Below are 20231 nucleotides of genomic sequence, written 5' to 3'. Positions count from 1 at the left end.
GATACACACACATATATATATATATATATATATATATATATATTGTATTTTATAACAAACGTCTTTCCCATGTTTGGTTAGGTTCTGACCAATATAAAACGTGACCACTAGAGGTGCTGTTGCTTTTGGGCAGATTTAGATGGTCTCCTTGGCTGAGCCAGTCATTTCCTTGTGACCTTTTAATACCATAATAAATAGGTATGCACAGAATCCAGGATTCGGTTCGGGATTCGGGCAGGATTCTGCCTTTTCCAGCAGGATTCGGCCAAATCCTTCTGCCCGGCTGAACCGAATCCTAATCTTCATATGCAAATTAGGGGCGGGATGGAAATTGTGTGACTTTTTGTCAGAAAACAAGGAAGTAAAACATACTTTCCCCTTCCCACCCCTAATTGCATATGCAAATTATGGTTCAGATTCGGTTCGGTATTGGGCCAAATCTTTCGTGAAGGATTCGGGGATTCGGCCGAATCCAAAATAGTGGATTCGGTGCATCCCTAATAATAAACAAACTGATACATAAAATGTGCTTATAGATATTTTACTATTTTTATAGCAAAAATAAGCGTTTAACCTTAAAGGGCTAGTCACCTTGAAGTTTCAATATTTTGTAGAATGTTCTATTTTTAGCAACTTGGACTCCAATTTCATATTTTTTATAGGTTTTCAATTATTTGTGTTTTTTTCCTGCCACCTTCCAGCTGTCAGCCGGGGGGTCACTGACCCCTGCAGTTTAGCAGTTATTGTTACATATTATTACATCTCTCACTGTTCAGGCCCTCCCCTATTCACCTCCCAGTATCTTATTCAAACCATTGCCCAAGCTAAACTGGAACTTAGCAACCAATTAGCTGCTGAAGGTTTAAACGGGAGATAAAGCTAAATAATTGTTTAAATATCATAAAAATTAAAATGAAAATCGATTGCAAATACTCTTAGGGGGTTATTTATCAAGGTCCGAATATCCGAACCTCGAATAATTCAGAGTTTTTGGAGCAAAAAAAAAAATTAAGTTTTTTTTCGAGATTTATTATTATCTAAAAAGTCTAAAAACTCAGAATCCGAAACCCCAGCATCTAAAAACTCTTGAAGTCCTGTATAAGTCAATGGGGAAGGTCCCAGTGTCTGCGCTGATGTCCGTACCGATATCCAATGATTTTGGATTTCAGCGCAAAAACTCCCAAAACTCTGTAGTCTTTGCGGAAAACTCAGAACAATCGGAGTTTTCAGAAAAAGCTCCAAAGTTTGACCGACCCTATTTTTCAGGCTTTTTTCTTCATAAATAAGGTCAATTCGGGAATTTGGAGTTGCTCGAAGCTTGATATTAGAAAACACTGAGATAAATTCGGACCATGATAAATAACCCCCTTAGAGTATGAATGTTGACATCATACTAGGGGAATTATTTATTAAAGTCTGAATGCTAAAAACTAGAAAAATTCTAGTTTTTTAAATATAAAATCTGAATTTTTAGTGGAATAAAAAACCTCGAATATTATACCCCAAGGATGCAAAAAAGTCAGAATGTGAAAATACTCCATCTTCAACCTGTCTTAGGGGTCCGTTTACTAAAGTGCGTTAAAAATATTCGCACAATATATAGACAGAATTGTCGCCAAATATGTTATCGCCAGTTTACTAACCTGCGGTAAATATAAATTTGCGAATTTTCTTGCGCAAGAATAATTGTTCGCCAGTTATCGCATTCGCTGAAAATAACGCTACGTACACATTAACGCATGGTTTACTAAACAGCGAAATGTGCTAAAGACAAAATTAACGCCAGAATATTCGCGAACTTTTACCGCCACCTATGTAGTGGCGTAAAAGTATTTTTTTCGCCAGAAAATTCTCAAGGGGCAGGAAATATCCCATAATACTTATTTTTTTTACCCATCATTCTTTGCTGACAGGAGAGGGATCTGTAGCTATTGCTGACAGGATGTTTTGGCTTCTGCTTCTATCTGTTGCAACAGCAGCAGTTTCAGCTCAGAGTCGTATTATTGGCAGCGGCATCACAGTCCAAGGATTCATCAGCCTCTACACTTTTTTGGTTTCATTGTGATTGGCTACATTAAACTGTGCATTTCTATGAAGCAAAGAGATTGACTGGTATCATTTCTTGTTCCTATGATTCTATTGGCAGAAGGGTTTATATGATGCAGACATGTTTGATTGATGTTACTCTGGTAATGTTGTTGGATGGTATTATCATTAGTCAATAAAGTTTATGAGTTTTGAAGGTGCATTTCTGGCCATAAATGTCACAGTAAAAATTGCCATAATAACCGCCATAAAACAAGACTATTTTATAGCATAAATATTCGCAAAAACTTAATTTTTCGCCAGAATATTCGCAACTCGCTAAAATTACCGCTAACGTAAGCTGGTTCCTTAACGTAGTTACCGCAAGTGATCGCAATGACTTCTGAGCGTATCGCTGCTTAGTAAACTTAGTCGCTGCGAATATTCTGGCGTAAAATATTCTCAGCAATAACATGCGGAAACTTAAAGTCAGATTTACCGCACTTTAGTAAACGGACCCAAAGTCCTGTAGAAGTCAATGGCAGAGGTCCTATTTGCAATCTGAAGATATTATTGTCTGCCCTGGGTTTCGTACGATAATCCAAACATCTCTGTCTTTTCTGCCAATTTCACTAAAAATTTGCACTTCTCGGGCATGAAATACGAAAAATTTGGACTTTTCGAGCGACAATCCAAAACAGTGGCGGGTTCTTGTACGACAGTCCATAAAAGTATCGGCTTTTCCAGATCTCATTCATGTTTTTTTAATGATAAATAAGGGTAAATCGTGGATTCTAATTTGGTTGGACTTTTTTTTTTATTTAAAACATGAAAAAAAATTTGATAAATAACCCCCCTAAAAGTTAGTTTGTAAACTGAGGTTTAATTTGTGTCAAGACGCCAAAGTGTTGTTGCGTTGCGCTGTTAATAATGGCTCATTTATTCTTTCGCCTCCTAGAAAGTGATTTTGTTTATTTCTAGCATCTTCGTGCTTAGCTGTGAAATGTGCTTTGTCACAGAGGCACAGATGCTGCTTTTGTGCAAAATATTCTCACTATTGTATTGCACTGCCAGGAGACTTGATTAGAAAGTTTTAAAGCCTTAAACTGGCCATAGACGCAAAGATCTGATGATTTTCGGACCGTGTGTGAAGAGTCCCGACATTTTTCGTCTGGTGGAGATCGGTCGTTTGGTCGATCGGACAGGTTAGAAAATTTCTGTCGGCTGCCGATATTTTCTCTGCGTGTATTGCCGATTGTACGATTTTCAGTGGGAGACTGTCACTAGCTTTGGTCGGACATAACTATCGTACGATTGCTGTCAGGGGCAGAACATCGGCTGATCTGTTCTTTTACTACTTTATTTGATCGGAATGGTTAGTGGCAGGTCGGGAGATGGGGAAGTCCGATTCGTACGATCGGATCTTTGTATCTATGGCCAGCTTTAGACATATCTAATTCGGGATCCTTCCTGCTTCACATTTTATTAGACTCGCTGCCATGATTCCTTCCACACATCTATTTTCAGCCGTTGATCAATAAAGATGAAGACCAGACTAGAGAATGTGAGGGAGAGGTAGCACGGAACATAAGAAAGGTGCCAGTACAAACACAACACTCTGATATGGAAGGTTTACTTTAGTTCACATGAAGGAGGTTGTTTCTGCCATTCTTGCTCGTAGAAGCAATAACATAGAGGATTTCAGTAGAAGCGTATATACAGGCACAACAGTACAACAAACCTTTATTGTCTACCTGCAGAATGTAATGCAATGAGCGATTACAGCATTTACTTTTATCTTAGTATCTGCTCTAGAATTTACATGACCAGGCTTACCTAGCCAATTGATATTTGAATCATTATTTTTAAAAGGGGATCTACAGTTCTTGTTTTCCTTAGTAAGGGCCGAGACACACACTCAGATTCAGGGAGATTAGTCAACGTTGTCAAATCTCCTCTTCTTCGGGGCGATTTATCTCCCCGAACCGCCGGCTAGAATGTAAATTGCCGGTGGGATGGCACTCGAAACGCTTCGTTTTCCAAAGTCGCCTGAAGTTTCCTCATGAGGCAACTTCGGGTGACTTCGGAAAACAAAATGCTCTGAGTGCCATCCCCCCGGCGATTTACATTCTAGCTCGCGGGAAGGCAGTTTGGGGAGATTAGTCGCCCAGAAGAAGAAGAGTATGTGTCTCTGCCCTTAAAGGCTGAATCCTGCGGTTTAAGTGGCTTTCAAGTGCTGTTACATATGGTGTTTGAACCCCTGGGTGCAAGAGTCAAATGAAATTTTAATAGGCTGAGCTCAACTATACAGGGAGACTGGCACCACTGCAAAACTACTATTTAGATAACACTATACAAAAGCAACACGGATGGCACGTTCTGACATGTGGAAACCAATAATGTTTGTGTCCAAATGAGAAACTACATTACAATCTGTTATCATTTCTAATCTCGTATCATCTACTTTCATTTCAAAAGGCCCATCTGGCAGAGGCCTAAGCTTAGGGTGCCCAGACTTTAGATAATGGGTGCTTCACTGCTGAAGGTTTGTAAAGAGAATATAATGTGAGCCAGTATTGTGTGTCAGGGATGTACGGGTAAAACTGTTAGTGAGAGTGGAGGGAAATTCAGTTTGCATAGATACAGCAAGTATTTTTTGATCCTGTGATGCATTAACAATAACCTGCAGTCAATCTCTTGCTTGTGTCTGCCAGACAGATCTGCCTACTCCTTGTCTGCAGGAGATAAGGTGGTTGGGCTGCTGTATTTCCCAAGCTAAAGTAAAGGTTATACTTTCATATTGCAAACAAAAATCTCATTATACATAATTGTGTCATATTCATTGAATCACTGCAATTTGGAATTTCTAAATTGGAATATATAGAGAACTCCAGAAATATTTTGAGATTACATGTAGGAATGGAATATAGGAATAGAAAATGAGCCCAATGGGTTACCACTTAAAAAAAATTAATAAGAGGGTAAAAAGAAGTACAGATAGAATATCCGTATCCGGAAACCCTTTATCCGAAATGCTCTGAATTACGGAAAGGCTATCTCCAATAGACTCCACTTTATCCAAATAATCCAAATTTTTTAAAAATGATTTCCTTTTCCTCTGTAATACTAAAACAGTAGCTTGTACTTCATCCCAACTAAGATATAATTAATCCTTATGGGAAGCAAAGCAAAGCTTATTTAATGTTCACATGATTTTCTAGTAGACGTACGGTATGAAGATCCAAATTGTGGAAAGATCTATTATCCGGAAAACCCGAGGTCCCAAGTATTTTGGATAACAGGTCCCATACCTGTACTGTCAAATAGCAACACTACTAGCAAAATCATCACAGCGAAAATAAAGTAGTAAAATATGCTACCACTAGATGGCAGGAGAGGAACATTATGGATGTTTCTATTGGTCAGCTGTACACAGAAATTTATACCAACTCGCATACGCAAAATCTGTATACAAAGATAAATAACTTCACATAAAACATTCAGTGCACTAAGCAAAATAAAATATTCACAGATTCCAAGAAAACAGTGATTGCACATGTTTATATTTTAAAAAATGATCAGAAAGCTTACATGGCTCTACTTTATTATGTTAGTTTGTAATCATTTCTGTAAATGTAATCTATTAAAAATTCATCAAAAAAAAGCTATTACGGATTAACTCATTTTTCCCTACCAAGAGTTGAATTCTCCTCCTCCCACCTGTAGCTTCTAGGGCACCGGGGTTCATTTATAAACAATGGGCAAATTTGCAATGAAGCATTTTTCAGCAATAACTTAAAAAACACTATTTTTTTTTACTGACTATATATAGGAACGTTTCTCAGTTATCATTTCTTTTATTAGGCAAAGTTGCATTTTTAGGTTTAAACCACCTTTAAAGGAAAACTTTACCGCCAAAATGAATATTTAAGCAACTGATAGTTTATATCATATTAAGTGGCATATTAAAGAATCTTACCAAACTGGAATATATATTTAAGCAAATACTGCCCTTTCACATCTCTTGAACCACCATTTTGTGATGGTCTGTGTGCTGCCTCAGAGATCACCTGACCAGAAATACTACAACTCTAACTGTAACAACTCTGTCTTTTAATTGGTTCATGTGAACAAACATGTATGTTTGTTTGTGTGCACCGTGAATTATACGATCCCAGCCCTTATTCTAAAATGGCAATTTTCTATTTATGATTACCCAATGGCACATACTACTATAAAAGTATATTGTTATGAAAATGGTTTATTTACATGAATCAGGGTTTTACATATGAGCTGTTTTATGCAATATCTTTTTATAGAGACCTACATTGTTCAGGGTTATAGTTAAGTTACCGCCCTTTAACTTTCATTACAAAGAAAATTAACCCAATTCCTTAAATAGATTTTTGTTACATACACAGAAAAATGCTGAAGTTTAATTTACAGTTTGTTAACACATCTTGAAATCCTTACTTACATGTACTTTAGGCGTGGGTGGAAGTCCGTTACTAATTGGCTTCTAAGAAGAGAAAAGAAAACATGGTTAATATTAAAGCAGTAAGTACTAGTAATGTACAGCTTCACACACACTATGGGGCAAATTCACTAAGTGCCGAAGCGCCGAACGCTAGCGTTTGGCATTTTCGTTACTGCGCTAATTCACTAACGAACGCTGGCGTAGATTCGCTAGTGTTACTTCGCACCCTTACGCCTGGCGAATTTTCGCTACGGACGTAACTACGCAAATTCACTAATGCGCGCAGTGTACTGAACGCTACATTTTACGCTAGACTTCCTTCACCACCTCAGACCAGACGAAGCGCAATAGAGTAGATAGGGATTGCTTCAAAAAAAGTCAAAATTTTTTCTAAGTCCCAAAAAACGCTGGCGTGTTTTCTACATTATGGGTGATAGGCTGAAAAAGATCAAAAATTTTTTTGGGGCTCCCCCTCCTTCCCCCCTACATTTCCTGACTCATGGCAACTTACCTATACAGTGGGCACATGTGTAGGGCAAAATAAAATTTTTATTTGATGTTTTGAAGGTTTCCCAGGCTTGTGTAGTGATTCTACGTATTCCTCCATTGAAATTAGAATTTGGCGCCGTATGCAAATTAACCATCGCTAGCGTAACTTCGCTTCGCTTAGCGAATGAACGCTAGCGCAACTTCGCAACCTTACGCTACCCCTGAGCGCAACTTCGGATTTTATTGAATTTGCGAAGCGCTGGCGAAACTACGCCTGGCGAAGTGCGGCGAAGTTACGCCTGGTGCAACTACGAATCTTAGTGAATTTGCCCCTATATTGGCAAGGTTTCTCCAATGGCAGGCTGGTAGCACTCACTCACTGGGGTTTTCTAAGGGATTTTATCTGTTGCCCTCAGTGTCCGCCATAGGCATAGACTTTCCCCATGCTTTTCTATTTGTAGCTGGGGCAGACGATTAAGGGAGTTAATTATTAAACTGCAAATGCCAAAAACGTAAAAAATTCAAGTTTCTTTTAAATTTTTTGAGATTTATTATACCGAGGATAGAAAAAGTCACAATCCTAAAGTCCGGCATCTCAGACCTACAGAGGTTGTATATAAGTCAATGGGAGAGGTCTCTTTCCTATTTGTAACTTTCTGTGGTACTGCACTGGAATTAACCCAAAAATCCAACTAGTTCTGACTTTTTCAAGCAAAATCCGAAAAAAAAATCATACAATTAGGAAAAAACTTCATAAAAAATCGTACGATTTGGATTTTCACTCAATTTTATCGAGTTTGATTAAATTCAGCTTTTTTTTTATTAATAAATAAGGTCACATCATGGATTATAGTTTGGTAGGACTTTTTTATTTTAAAAAAAATTGGATTTTGATAAATAACCCCCTAAATGTCTGGTGATAGTCATGTGTTTGCCTGAAAGGGACCTGGTGGTCACAAGTCTATATGGAGCATATATGTCATAGGGGAATAAATAACAAGAGAGGAGCGCATGGAGTATTCCACCTTATTACCTTAAGGGGCTTCAAACTCTTATCCACTTTTGCATTTCAGTTGCCCCCTCCCCTCTCCCTCCCTATCCTTCAGCCTTACAATTGCCACTGATGGAAACTGCTGCCTTATATCAAAGTTCTTATGTGATCTCACAAAGTACATAACCTAGCACTCTACCATCATAAAAAGCACATAGTTAAAGAAAACTTTAAGTATATTCTTTCCATTACATATATTGCAGTACATGGAAATGGATCTCTAGTTGTCAGGCTCCCTTTTTCTTAACTAAAGGATATATTAGGACGGGGTTATTATACATTATTTATAACGAGATCATATTCAATTTAAGTCCTTTAATACAGACTGTATAGTATAAGGCTTAATGGTTGTGTGCTTATCCACATTTATAGATATTGGTGGGAGTTGCCATTTACTGTATCTAGGTATATTTAATTGAAGTCTAAGGAGACAGGCAAGATAAATAATATGACAGTTTGCACTTATACCCATAAAATGTAAATATGTAGAGAAATAAGCAAAAGTATAAGCACACCTTTTTTTAGTATTGTAATTAATTGAAAAGAGAGTAATGCCAATAGGAAAGGGAAACCAAGCGCCTATAATTGTTGTTTTAAGGGGCACTTTAAAAATATAGTTTTGTTCAACATGAGCGCACTAAACAAGACTCAGGTATTTTCTTAATAAGAAAATTTAAATATTATTTTTTTTCTATAATAAAGAACAGATCATTGTGTTTTTATCTTTATTTATACCCCTCTCTTTCTGCAATCAGGAAAATGTGTTTAAAGGAACAGTAACGCCAAAAAGTGGTAAAGGTATGACAATACATTCTGGACGATTCCCATTGTATGCTACAGACCTTTTATTATTATTAACATGTATTTATCTCTTATCTGCTTTGTATCCTGTGTCCTTTTTTTCAGCTATGGTTAATGGTTGCCCCCATGGATAGACAGCAGCTTCTTTATATAAGCTATTTTAGAGTTTTTGAAGGAAACACACCAGTTAAACCAATGCAGGGCAACAGTACATGATATTTCTATTACTTTAAAAGACTTTCAATTTTGGTGTTACAGTTCCTTTAAATACAGAGAATGAGCACTGTATAACCCCCCCCCCCCTTTCCAAGATGTAGTCTGTGTCACACTTTAGGCTAAGGGATGAGTTTATAATACAGAGGGCTTATCTGTTGGTTGGTAATTTATATAAACTGCTCTCTCCAACTCCCCCAGTTGCATGGAAGAACCAGAAAGTTGGAAATTTAAAAAAACTTCAAGAAATTACAAACACCATAGGTATTTGTTATATACAACAAAAGGCAGAAATATGTTTAGTATAAGCCTTATTCATTGAACTTGTGTTGATCTAGAAGGGTATTCTGCCCCTTTAAGTAATGAGGCAGAACTCAGCCTTTTTTTCTCTCTGAAGTCCTAGTTCTGCTAATTGCAAATATACTGCCAGTCAAAAGCAAATCTTCATTTTCAACAGTGAGCAGCTGTAGCTGGGAAGAGAGGGCACGCACCGGCACATCTTTCTTCTCTTTTCTCGTAGGCAAATTCAGTGACTTGGAATTATGACTTTCATTCTGCTGTGAAAGTAAAGACGATTCCTTGTCTCCGTTCAGGTGGAATGAACCCACTCCATTGCCTGGAGAAAGAAAAGGTTAAGGAATGCTTATTATTATTACTGTTTTTTCTATAACAGATGAGTATCTTTATTTATTTATTAATCTAATTATAACATAGTTAGTTAGGTTGAAAAAAGACACACGTCCATCAAGTTCAACCTTTTAACTCTGTTTTAACATGCCTAACCGCCAGTTGATCCAGAGGAAGTCAAAGAAATCCATTTGAAACCTCTCCAATTTGCCTCAGAGGGGTAAAAATTCCTTCCGGACTCCAAGTTGGCAAACAGACTAGTCCCTGGATCAACTTGTACTATGAGCTATCTTCCATAACCCTGTATTCCGTCACTTGCTAAAAAGCCATCCAACCCCTTCTTAAAGCTATCTAATGTATCAGCCTGTACAACTGATTCAGGCAGAGAATTCCACATCTTCTCACTGTAAAAAAAAAAACCCTTCTGAATATTTAGGCGGAACCTCCTTTCTTCTAATTGGAATGTTTAGCCTTGCATCAACAATATGGTGCTTTGCAAAGCTACATCTCCATTATGTGGGAAGCTATGGGAACTCCAGGAATAATGTCACATAGTGATTACTATTTTCTATTATTCTGGAATACCCTATTAAATTCAATCTCATACCCTGGACAGGAGGTGAGGTGCTAATCATATCACGTATGGACAGAGTGGAACTAGACTGTGCTTGGCATTTACCTAGCTGAGTTTAAAACAGCCTTTACTGAGTCTTCTGGAAATTGTAAGCAAAGCATGAACACTTTTTTTTAGACCACTGAATACTGTACTGTATAGAATAAGACTTTTAGAGATATATATCTTTGTTTACCTAAAGCATTGGGCTTGTGGGGAGGTAACCGTGGAGGGGGAGGCCTTGGAGGTACATAAGATGTAGGCCGTGCTGGACTCTCTAAAACTGGACTTCTCTTTATGGTTCCTTGGTTGTCATCTTCAGAAGCATTGCTTTCTTGTGGGACATATATAGATTTAGGCTGCAGGTAGACAAGATCAATAACATTTGTAATCTTTAAAAATGGTTTTGAAAATCAATAATAAACCTTAAAGTATACACTTTTACATGCAGCATAGACCTCCTTACTTTCTTGCTGCTTCCACATGAACATGAGCAGGCATATCACTGCAGTAACAATATGTACAAAATATGGTAGTTTCTAATGTGGGATGGGGGTAGAGGAGGCCTGCAGGGAAACAACATGGGATAAACTGAAATACGTGATTGACAGAGCTGTCCAGACCATTTTCCCCTGTAAAGAATTAACAGTAGTCATCTAGTTTAACAGTAGATATTAAATTGAATAAGCAAGAAACAGAATTATAAAGATTGGAAATGCAAGAAATCCCATACAAAATCTACTTTGCCTCCCAAACCTTTTGCGGCTGAGAAATATATAAGAACAGTAAGCAGCTTCCCTGGTCAGTTTAGTTTAAATGAGACAGTTCACGGGTAAAGCAAAGCAAAACAAATTTAATCTTTGTCAGAGAAGGTCTCATTGTGTTGAGCAGAGTCACAAGACATCTGCTCAGGTCTGGTCACACCAGTAATGGGAGATAGTTAATATTTATCATTGCCTTCCATAAGGCAACACAGGCCACTGCTGTTCTAATAGCTCACCACATGCTTGCGTATTTCTCTTACATAGAGATGCTTAAGTTATGCCTCCCACCCTTTTGTCACTATATCTATATAGAATGCCCATATATGCTGCTAGTTGTCCCTCCAGGTATTATGTATTGCATTGGGGTTGACACCAACAACACTCTTCTCTGTTGGTACGGTAATTCATCATTCATCATCCATTTGCTCTAGTATCTGTTTGACTGATGCATTTAAACTGAATAATAGATGACCTGATATAACTTATGGTGGGTGGGAAAGATGTATGGAATCTCTATTTCGTTTAACATTTTCTTTCCCCCTCCTCAAAAACAATGTGTGACCCACATGCTTTTTTTATTTAGCAAGTAAGAGAAGACATGGCACACACCAGTAATCTTAAAAAACATTTAAGCTTACAAACCAAAGCAATAACAAAGGATGCAATTCATCATGAGAACCATGTTTATACACTTACGTATATTATTATATTATATATAATAAATATATACCGTATATACTCGAGTATAAGCTGTCCCGAGTATAAGCCGAGGTACCTAATTTTACCTCCAAAAACTGGGAAAGCTTATTGACTCGAGTATAAGCCTAGGGTGAGAAATGCAGCAGCTTCTGGTAAGTTTCAATCAAAAAATTGAGGGTTTCTGCTCCCATTGGAGGTGCCCGCGTCTCGTTTTTGGATGCCGGCGACCATTCTTGGACGCTGGCGAATATTCTTGGAGACTATTCTTGGACGCCGGCGAATATTCTTGGAGACTATTCTTGGACGCCGGCGACTATTCTTGGACACCGTTTTTGCGCTTGACCCAAGTATAAGCCGAGGTAGAGTTTTTCAGCATATTTCGGGGGCTGAAAAACTCGGCTTATACTCGAGTATATACGGTACTAGTGCTAAACAAAACAATCTGTTTTGGTGTTAGTGGTTATGTGGCTTATGGTTGCTCTGTTAGCTAGTGGTTAAAGCAGGACTGTAGCAGTTCTACTATCTTGAGGACTTGTTATTTCACTAAGATTTTGTCTGTGGCTGTTTCCCAACAGATATGTTCTGTCAGAGTGAGTGGCTTTTGGCTGATCTTTTCATTCCGGGAAATACTACAAGGGTTTAAAGTTTTGGATCATCCTACCGATGTGAGAGGCTTGTGTCAATTCTGTAGTTGCTTTTAACAGTTTGTCCTACCGGCTGGTAAGGTGTCATTATTCAACCAAAATAGGGCTACTGGTTGTTCCCCGATCGTGCAACATTTGTGGTTGGTAACCAATTGTTTGGCTTGTAAGCTGGCCATAGATGTCAGGTACCATTCCTTGTACAGCGACTGTTCAGATAGCATTCATTTTAATTCAAAAACGAATTAAGATTTAAATTGTAGGATTAAATTAGGAAAAATAATAAATCAATGTTCTGGGCATTAACGGACAGGCAGCAGTTACATCCTGGGAATAGTAGTGACAGTCATCCATGGATATCGCAAAATATGCAAAGATATTAAGGTTATCTGACAATTTTTTCACAGACTCATATGAAACATTATTATATCTGTGCGTCTGTGGGCAGCTTTAGTGGTGTGGGAGAATTGTGGTTGTTTTACCAAGATCTTCTACTAGCATGAGATGCTTGTACTGGTAATATCATATTGCTACAAGTCTAAAGTCAACAGAAAACAGTACAGAAGGGAATTATTAAATGAATAAGAAAATCCATCTGAGCTTATTTTTTATTATGTATTTGTCATAAAATGCAAATAACCACACAAGAAGGAAGACTTGTGACTTTATTGGCTCAAGGGCAGTTCTGCTCCCAATATTCTTTTATTTTCTCTTGAAGACTAGTTTACAACTCCCTTTCTTCCAGGCAATGTCAGTCTTCCTCTGCAGCGTGTGATGGAAAGTAGTGCACACACTGCTGCAGGCAAAGCCTTCTATTATCTCCTGGATAGGCAACTAATGTACATTTTCCTGGATGAGTTGTCCTTAATTCATTAATCTCAAATTTAAATGTTTGGAGGTAAATAAAGGGGGGGAGGGTGATGCTCGCACGAACAGCTAAGAATGTTAATTTAGCAGCAAGAAAAGCAAGAGAAATATTCCCACTTCAGGCAATTTTTTGAATAAAAGAACTGAATCCATCAGAAAATAACTGATGGGGTGATTAGAGAATTCTGCTATGCATTGCTGCACCGTGTCACTCTTAAGTTTGCATTGTAGTTCTGCTCGGCTTCCTATACAATATTTTATGATTTCAAAGCCACAATATTGCAAAAAGACAGTCCAGACTGTTGGATTAGTGCCCTCAGTTGTATCACAGACCTCACTGGCATCGATGTAGTTTATATAACGAGAGCCTATTTAATCAGCCCATTGGTGGTTTTTGGTTTATTAAAAACCTATCAAACAAATCAAGCAGCAGTTTTGACTGCAAAATTTACATAATTTTTTTAATGTATTAGATCTCCTGAAAACCAATAGCAGTACATAGTGTCTGGAATCAAAAGACACTGAAAATGATGTGTCCATTGTAAAACACAAATGTATGATAATAGCTTTCCCCTAGGTTGGGGGAAGGCAACCCGTGGCTCTGGAGCCTCATGCAGCTCTTCATCCTGCTTGCTGTACCTCGGTATTGCAGTTTTGCCTGTCACGTCATCTATAGGAAGCCGCCAGCAGGTGCGAGGGCTGTATAGACATCCCAGGAGTGACAGGCAAGACCGAGCCGCAGCAAGATGATTCATCATGGTCCTTACTGCGGTCTCACACACTCAAGACAAGAGAGGGAAGATCAGCATGGAGCTTCAGAAACAGAAGTCACATTAAACAGATGAGAACACTAGCCTTTAGGCTATTCAGTGTTTAATTTATTTCAAAGTTATTGTTTGCTGTATTCTGTTGTTGTAATAAAATTAAAAAAAAGTTAAAACTTTTAAAAGTTTATAAGCTGTGTTATGTTTTGCGGCTCCACACTATTCTTTAGTGGAAGAGGGGGCAAACTGGCTCTTTTGATAGTAAAGGTTGCTGTCCTCTGCCCTAGGTGTTATGGACTTAGATTCCTTTTTCTTTTCAAAGCATTACTTAGGGTTTTGTTCCAATCTTCCAACATGATGGTGGGTGTTCTACTGCCTTTCTATTTAATGTTAGGGCCAGACAAGGCCAAAATCAGTATCCTCTTTTTTGGAAGCCTTTAATCGGCTCAGGCGCGAATACATTTGGCAGATTACGGAGAACAGATGCGTGATTTTGTATTTCGCACTGGAATCTGCTGAGTGTATTCAAGTCGAGATAAGGCTTCTGGATGCAAAAAAAGGGGATACTGCTAGTGGTGAGGGGTTGAAATTGTCCTGCTGACATTTCAGCAGGATAATTTCAGATTGGTCTGGCCCTAGCCTATAATATAATTTAGAGTGAAATGCATTTTAGTATTCTGCAGGGTTGGACTGGACTGGCAGGACACCAGGAGAAATCCAAACGGTCATTGCCCTAGTTGCAGCGCTGCTTTCCCCTGGGGATCTCGGTTTGTGGTAGCTGCAAAAGGAGGTATACAATGGGCAAGGGGCTCTTGGGTGATGGCCTCTGATGGAATCTGCCCCTATATAATGCTAATAATGTGAAATGTTGCAACCATTGTATTCATTAAGTTGGGCTAAATATGAAAAATCACAAGCACTCACCTTTGGCGGTAAAGGAGGTGGTACCTTGGGTTTTATGGTTGAACTAGAAAGAAAGAAAAAAAGACATATGTAAGTTATTTATATGTATTTTATTATTTTTTTGCCATAGCGGTCCAGAGGAATGTCTTACATTTTTAAGAGCAGGAAATGCTCTTTCTTTTAAGCCGAGAATATGTGACACTGAATGCCCTCTTATGTTCCCAAGAATTACAAGATCCCATTAGCTTTCTTTATTGACTTGAAAAGTATATCTAAAACATTACCATACACCCCTGCGAATATGTTTAGCTCACAGAAGAGTGTTTTTGTACCGTCTTTCTTCAATAAGGGATGCTGAAGAAATATGAGAGTAGAGTTGAGCAGAAAGAATATAGAAGGGATAGAATAAACAACGCGTAGGAGTAGTTAGGGATATCTATCAATTGCATATATCAAGCAAACGGCTTTACATACTGAATGGCTGTATAGCAGAACAGATTGAACTGGCGAAAAGCCGTATGGAATAATGTGCTGCATAAAATAAGGCCTGTGACAGTTACCATGTTTACATGTACATGGTCAAGGGGCCTGACAAAATGGTAGGAAATTGTTCCCAGAATTTGGCAAATAAAGGTAGCCATACATGTACAAGTATGGAATCTATTATCCAGAATACTCAGGACCTGGGGCATTCATGATAAAGGGTCTTTGCATAATTTGGATCCCCATACCTTTAGTCTGCTTAAAACCATTTAAACGTTAAATAAACCCAAGAAAATTGTTTTGTGTGCTTGCATCTCAGATGGGGTCATTTACAAGGTACGGTTTTATTATTACAGAGAAAAATCAAGTCATTTTTATAGATTTTAAATTTTTTGATTAAAATGGAGTCAATGGGAGATGGCCTTCCGTTATTTGGAGATTTCTGGAAACTGGGTTTCTGAATAATGGATCCCATACCTGTACAATGTGGTGAAGTTGTTTGGTTGATTTTGACCCCACTGCCAAGCCATCTAGAATTATATGGCCAGCATAAGGGGCAGTCTCAACAGACAGTCCTGCACCCTGACCCGATAACAGTATATAGACAGCCATTATATAGACACCCATGGAAACAAAAAAAACAAAAAAAAAAGTTTTTTAAGAATTTGGTCTGCTGCCATTTTAAGGGCCATGGCTATAAATACTGTATCTAAAGATGCCTCCCTTATCCATACATACAAACCTACATCCCTGAGATATATCTTGCAATACTGTTAATCCTTGCAGGGCTCTATGGCATGGTGTAACACTTTAAATTAGAAATAAGTACAGGTTATATTTACAACTGGTAGATGGGCATATTTCTTATTATTGTGTTTCTGTAACACTGCTTCCAAAGTGGTGATATGTTTATTCAGCAGCTCTCCCGTTTGGAATTTCAGCTATTATCAGGATGGTAGGGTCCAATATACTTTTACCAAGCAGGAAGTGGGTTGAAAAAGAGACTGGAATGTGCATAGGAGAGGCCTGAATAGAAAGAGAAGTAATAAAAAAAAAAACACAATACCAATAAAAGCCTCACTGATCAATATTTTTTTTGGCTCCTGGGGTCAGTGACCCTTATTTGAAAGCTGGAAAGAGCCATAAGAGGAAGGCTTAATAATTCTAAAACATATAAAAGTTAACTTATGGCTCACTGATCCCAAACCAGTGGCTTGCGACATGTTGCTCCCCAACCCTTGGATGTTGCTCCCAGTGGCTCAAAGCAGTTGCTTATTTTTGAATTCCTGGCTTGACGGCAAGTTTTGTTGCATAAAAACCAGTTGTACTGCCAAACAGAATCTCCTGCAGGCTGCCAGTCCACATAGGGGCTACCAAACAGCCAATCACAGCCCTTATTTTGTAACAACCAAGAACATTTTCAACTCGTCTGAATGCGGCTCACAGGTAAAATAAAGGTTGGGGACCCCTGTTATCTATGAATTATCCTAACTGCACATACATTTTCTATAAAGTGTATTTCGGTCATTAGCTCAGTGTTTTTATAAGCTATACAAATATTGGGGTTTTTTTCTGCTTTTTGCTGTAGAAAAAAAAAACAAGAGCAAGCTAATGGGGACACAAATGTAAATAGGTTTTTAGCTCTCTTTTAAATAATACATACCGAGCTACATCCATTTCCATTTTACTCATTCTATTTCGACTTGAGCAGACAAGTCTAATTACTTGTAGGACCGTCATTGACAAAAACATTACTCCTCCACGGTGTATAAGGTGTGTGATTTATAACACAGAACTAATTCAGAGAGCCATTTCTCTAAACGTTCTTAACCATTTGCTAAAACCTCATTCTGAACAATATGCTGCTCTCAGCTAGAAGAGCAACAGAGAAATGAACAATAGGATTCAATATGCTCATTGATCAAAGTAAAGATCTGTTAGTGCAGTCTTTTTAAAACTTATTATCCTACTGTTGTTACGAAAAAAACAACTATTAGGGAGTAATTTATTAAAGTCGAGTTTTTTTATTATTAAATTACGAATTTTTAGGGAGGAAAAAAATAGAATTTTTCGAGATTTATTACACCCAGAGGATGGAAAAATTCAGCATCTCAGAGCTACCGAGGTTGTATATAAATCAATGGGAGAGGTCCCTATTCTATTTTGAAATTAGCCCGTAAATCCGATCAGGCTTTTCAGGAAGACGAGCCATTTCGGGGGGGAAAATAAACTAGATTTTTTTCGCGTTTGTCCCTGATCCAATTAAATCGTGCTTTTTTTTTTTATCAAAATAATCAGATATATTAGGATTTTGATAAATACAGCTATCAAAAAGCTATGGTCTTCCACAACTTCTATCATAGCGTTAAAGGCTGTTAAAGCATGTCTGGAGTTGAAGTTCAACAGCACAAAAAAGGCTGCAGCCTAAACATAATTTCTGATAAATTTCAAGCATAAAAATAACCTGCTTGATCTGCTGATTTTGCGGATGTGACAGAATCAGATAATTGCTGCTTATCACAGAGCAAAACAAATCTTTACTAATAAGATTTTCCTACACATTAGATTAGGGTGAGATTAGGAGATACACCTGCTCATAATACAGGAAAAAGGTTTTTAGAAACTTGCAAATGACCCTTTGATACCTTTTTAATCTCCTATTTATACTGTAGAAGGAAATGCTTCTATCGCATTGTGCCTTTCTATCATTCTGCAGACACATAAAAAGTGTTTAATGAAAAGCAGTGTAATGCATTTAATGAGTTTTCTGATGACAATGAGTTTTCCCATGACAATGAGTTTTCAGGTATATTACTGTAATGTCCAGGAACTCATTAGTACCCAGTGCTTTGAGAAATACCCAAATATGACAATCTTAAATGTAAACTCATTATTTTTATATAAAACCACAGAACATCCTATCCATGTTGTGTATTATAACAACATTCATGGAAACTTACAAGGTTTATAACAGTCAGTCTGCACATGAAAGAATACATTAATAATAATAATAATAATTTGTACATTGGACATTTCAGGTACTTTTACATTAAATTCTTTAATGGAGAAATGATCAGGTCAATGAACTGCATATAACATTTCGGTACTAAATCTGCCACTGGCTTCAACGTTTGCAGGTGCTATAGTATATATTGCCAGAAGATAGACTTTTCCAATTAAATGTTTCCCTTGGGAATGCAAGGCTCCTCAAAATAAAGTCTGGAAGCGACTAATCTGATTGAAATTCTGTGCTATGTTTTAAGTCTTACACTCGCCTGGTGGCAGAATAAGATTAAAAAAGGCAGTCAAGCAAATAGGAATCTCATTACTTAATCTGTGGGACTTTATGTTAAACCTGCCAAAGAAATGCATACGGAAATGCCCATTATTATGTGGATCTTATCAGTCATAAATCAGGTAATGGTGTCACCTTAGGAAGAAACTGTTAGCAGAGGAACATTTGGAGTACACAGCTGTAGCACATACTAAGCCAGAACAGAAGCACTGGAAGACAGTGTGGAACATGTGGAGAACTTGAGAGTGATGCTATGAAAAATATCAGCTCAATATACACATACAGACTGGAGTACAACTTGGACATCAATAAACATTACTGGATGATTCCACAGAGATCCTCTTGCTATTCCTATATCTGTGGCAGATACTTCTTCCCTTATAAAAAAAAAACCTAGGGATGCACCGTATCCTTTGTGAAAGATCTGACCGAATTCTGAACGGAAATTGCATATGCAAATTAGGGGTGGGAAAGGAAAACATGGAAAAATAATTTTTACTTCTTGTTTTGTGACAAAACGTTATGTGATTTCTCTCCCCACCCTTAATTTGCATATGCAAATTAGGATTTGGTTTGGCAAGGCATAAGGATGTGGCCGAATCAGAATCCTGGATTTGGCGCATCCCTAAAGAAAACACCTTCATACCTTCACCTTCATACATTTAACCAAGTTTAAATTGTGTTTATTTTTCTAAATTCAGTAGAAATATATTAAATAACAGCATGTTATATAATGGATACATGCGTGATGTAAAATCAAAAAATCAATCAAGATGAGCTGGCTCACTTAGACTTGAGTTAGTGTAGTAGTAACAAGTTATTTGTGGGTGGCCTGTAACCCAAGTGACCCCTGGTTTGGGAGGTTTCGGGGCAGCTTCCACACAAGATTGAGAGTTGTGGCCCGGTTCAGGTTGAGCTCTTCCTTTAACTCTCCCCACCCGTGAGTTTACTCTGCAGGTTCCACCTCCGGAAGCCTGCCCCTTTTGTGACATCAAAGATAGGCAGGTGCGGGTCTATATATAGAGGGGTTGTGCCGGGTTTTGGGTTGGGAAGGCTCATGTTAGGGTTGGGTGAGGGCTGATTTTTTGTCAACCTTTGCATCACTAGTAGTGATGAACCTTGTGCTCATTAGTCATTATTCCTTGTGGCTGTCCTGTTGGAGTTGAAAGAGGTGCTTAGACATCTTCCTGTTACTTATCCAACAAAAATATAATAGCTAAAATATTTGCCACAACAGCTTAGTGATGCTAGCAAGTGAAAAGTCTCAAACAACATGAATGCAGCCTGACTCAAGGATGTTAAAAAATATATAAACCCAAAGCTTGGTAGATAGACTTTACAGTCTATGAAGTCTACTTTTATTATTATTATTTTTTTAAAACATATACAAACACTTAAACTTGGTTAAATTTGAGACAAGATTAAACAGTAAGGCAATAGATGATTCCAGCATCCCTTTTAAATGAAGAGCCTATTCCTGCATCTGATCTAATGACCTATCAATGGTTATATTGGCTGG

The 20231-nt window shown here is 37.8% G+C and overlaps 1 protein-coding gene across 9 annotated transcripts in view; it reads right to left on the bottom strand.

Moving 5' to 3' along the window:
- Positions 1 to 20231, bottom strand: part of LOC108717401 (mitogen-activated protein kinase kinase kinase kinase 3) — a 177332-nt gene that overhangs the window by 18872 nt on the left and 138229 nt on the right. For all 9 annotated transcript variants that reach the window (XM_041564386.1, XM_041564385.1, XM_041564387.1 and 6 more), the window contains 4 exons: positions 14956 to 14998; positions 10493 to 10655; positions 9548 to 9672; positions 6503 to 6544 (listed from right to left, as the gene is read on the bottom strand). In XM_041564386.1, coding sequence (XP_041420320.1) covers positions 6503 to 6544; positions 9548 to 9672; positions 10493 to 10655; positions 14956 to 14998 — 373 coding nt within the window. The remainder of the gene's footprint in view (positions 1 to 6502; positions 6545 to 9547; positions 9673 to 10492; positions 10656 to 14955; positions 14999 to 20231) is intronic.

The sequence above is a fragment of the Xenopus laevis genome, chromosome 5S (assembly GCF_017654675.1).
Source record: "Xenopus laevis strain J_2021 chromosome 5S, Xenopus_laevis_v10.1, whole genome shotgun sequence".
NCBI lineage: Eukaryota > Metazoa > Chordata > Amphibia > Anura > Pipidae > Xenopus > Xenopus laevis.
The sequence above is the reverse complement of the archived record's forward strand: the minus strand, read 5'-3'. Positions and strand labels throughout refer to the sequence as shown.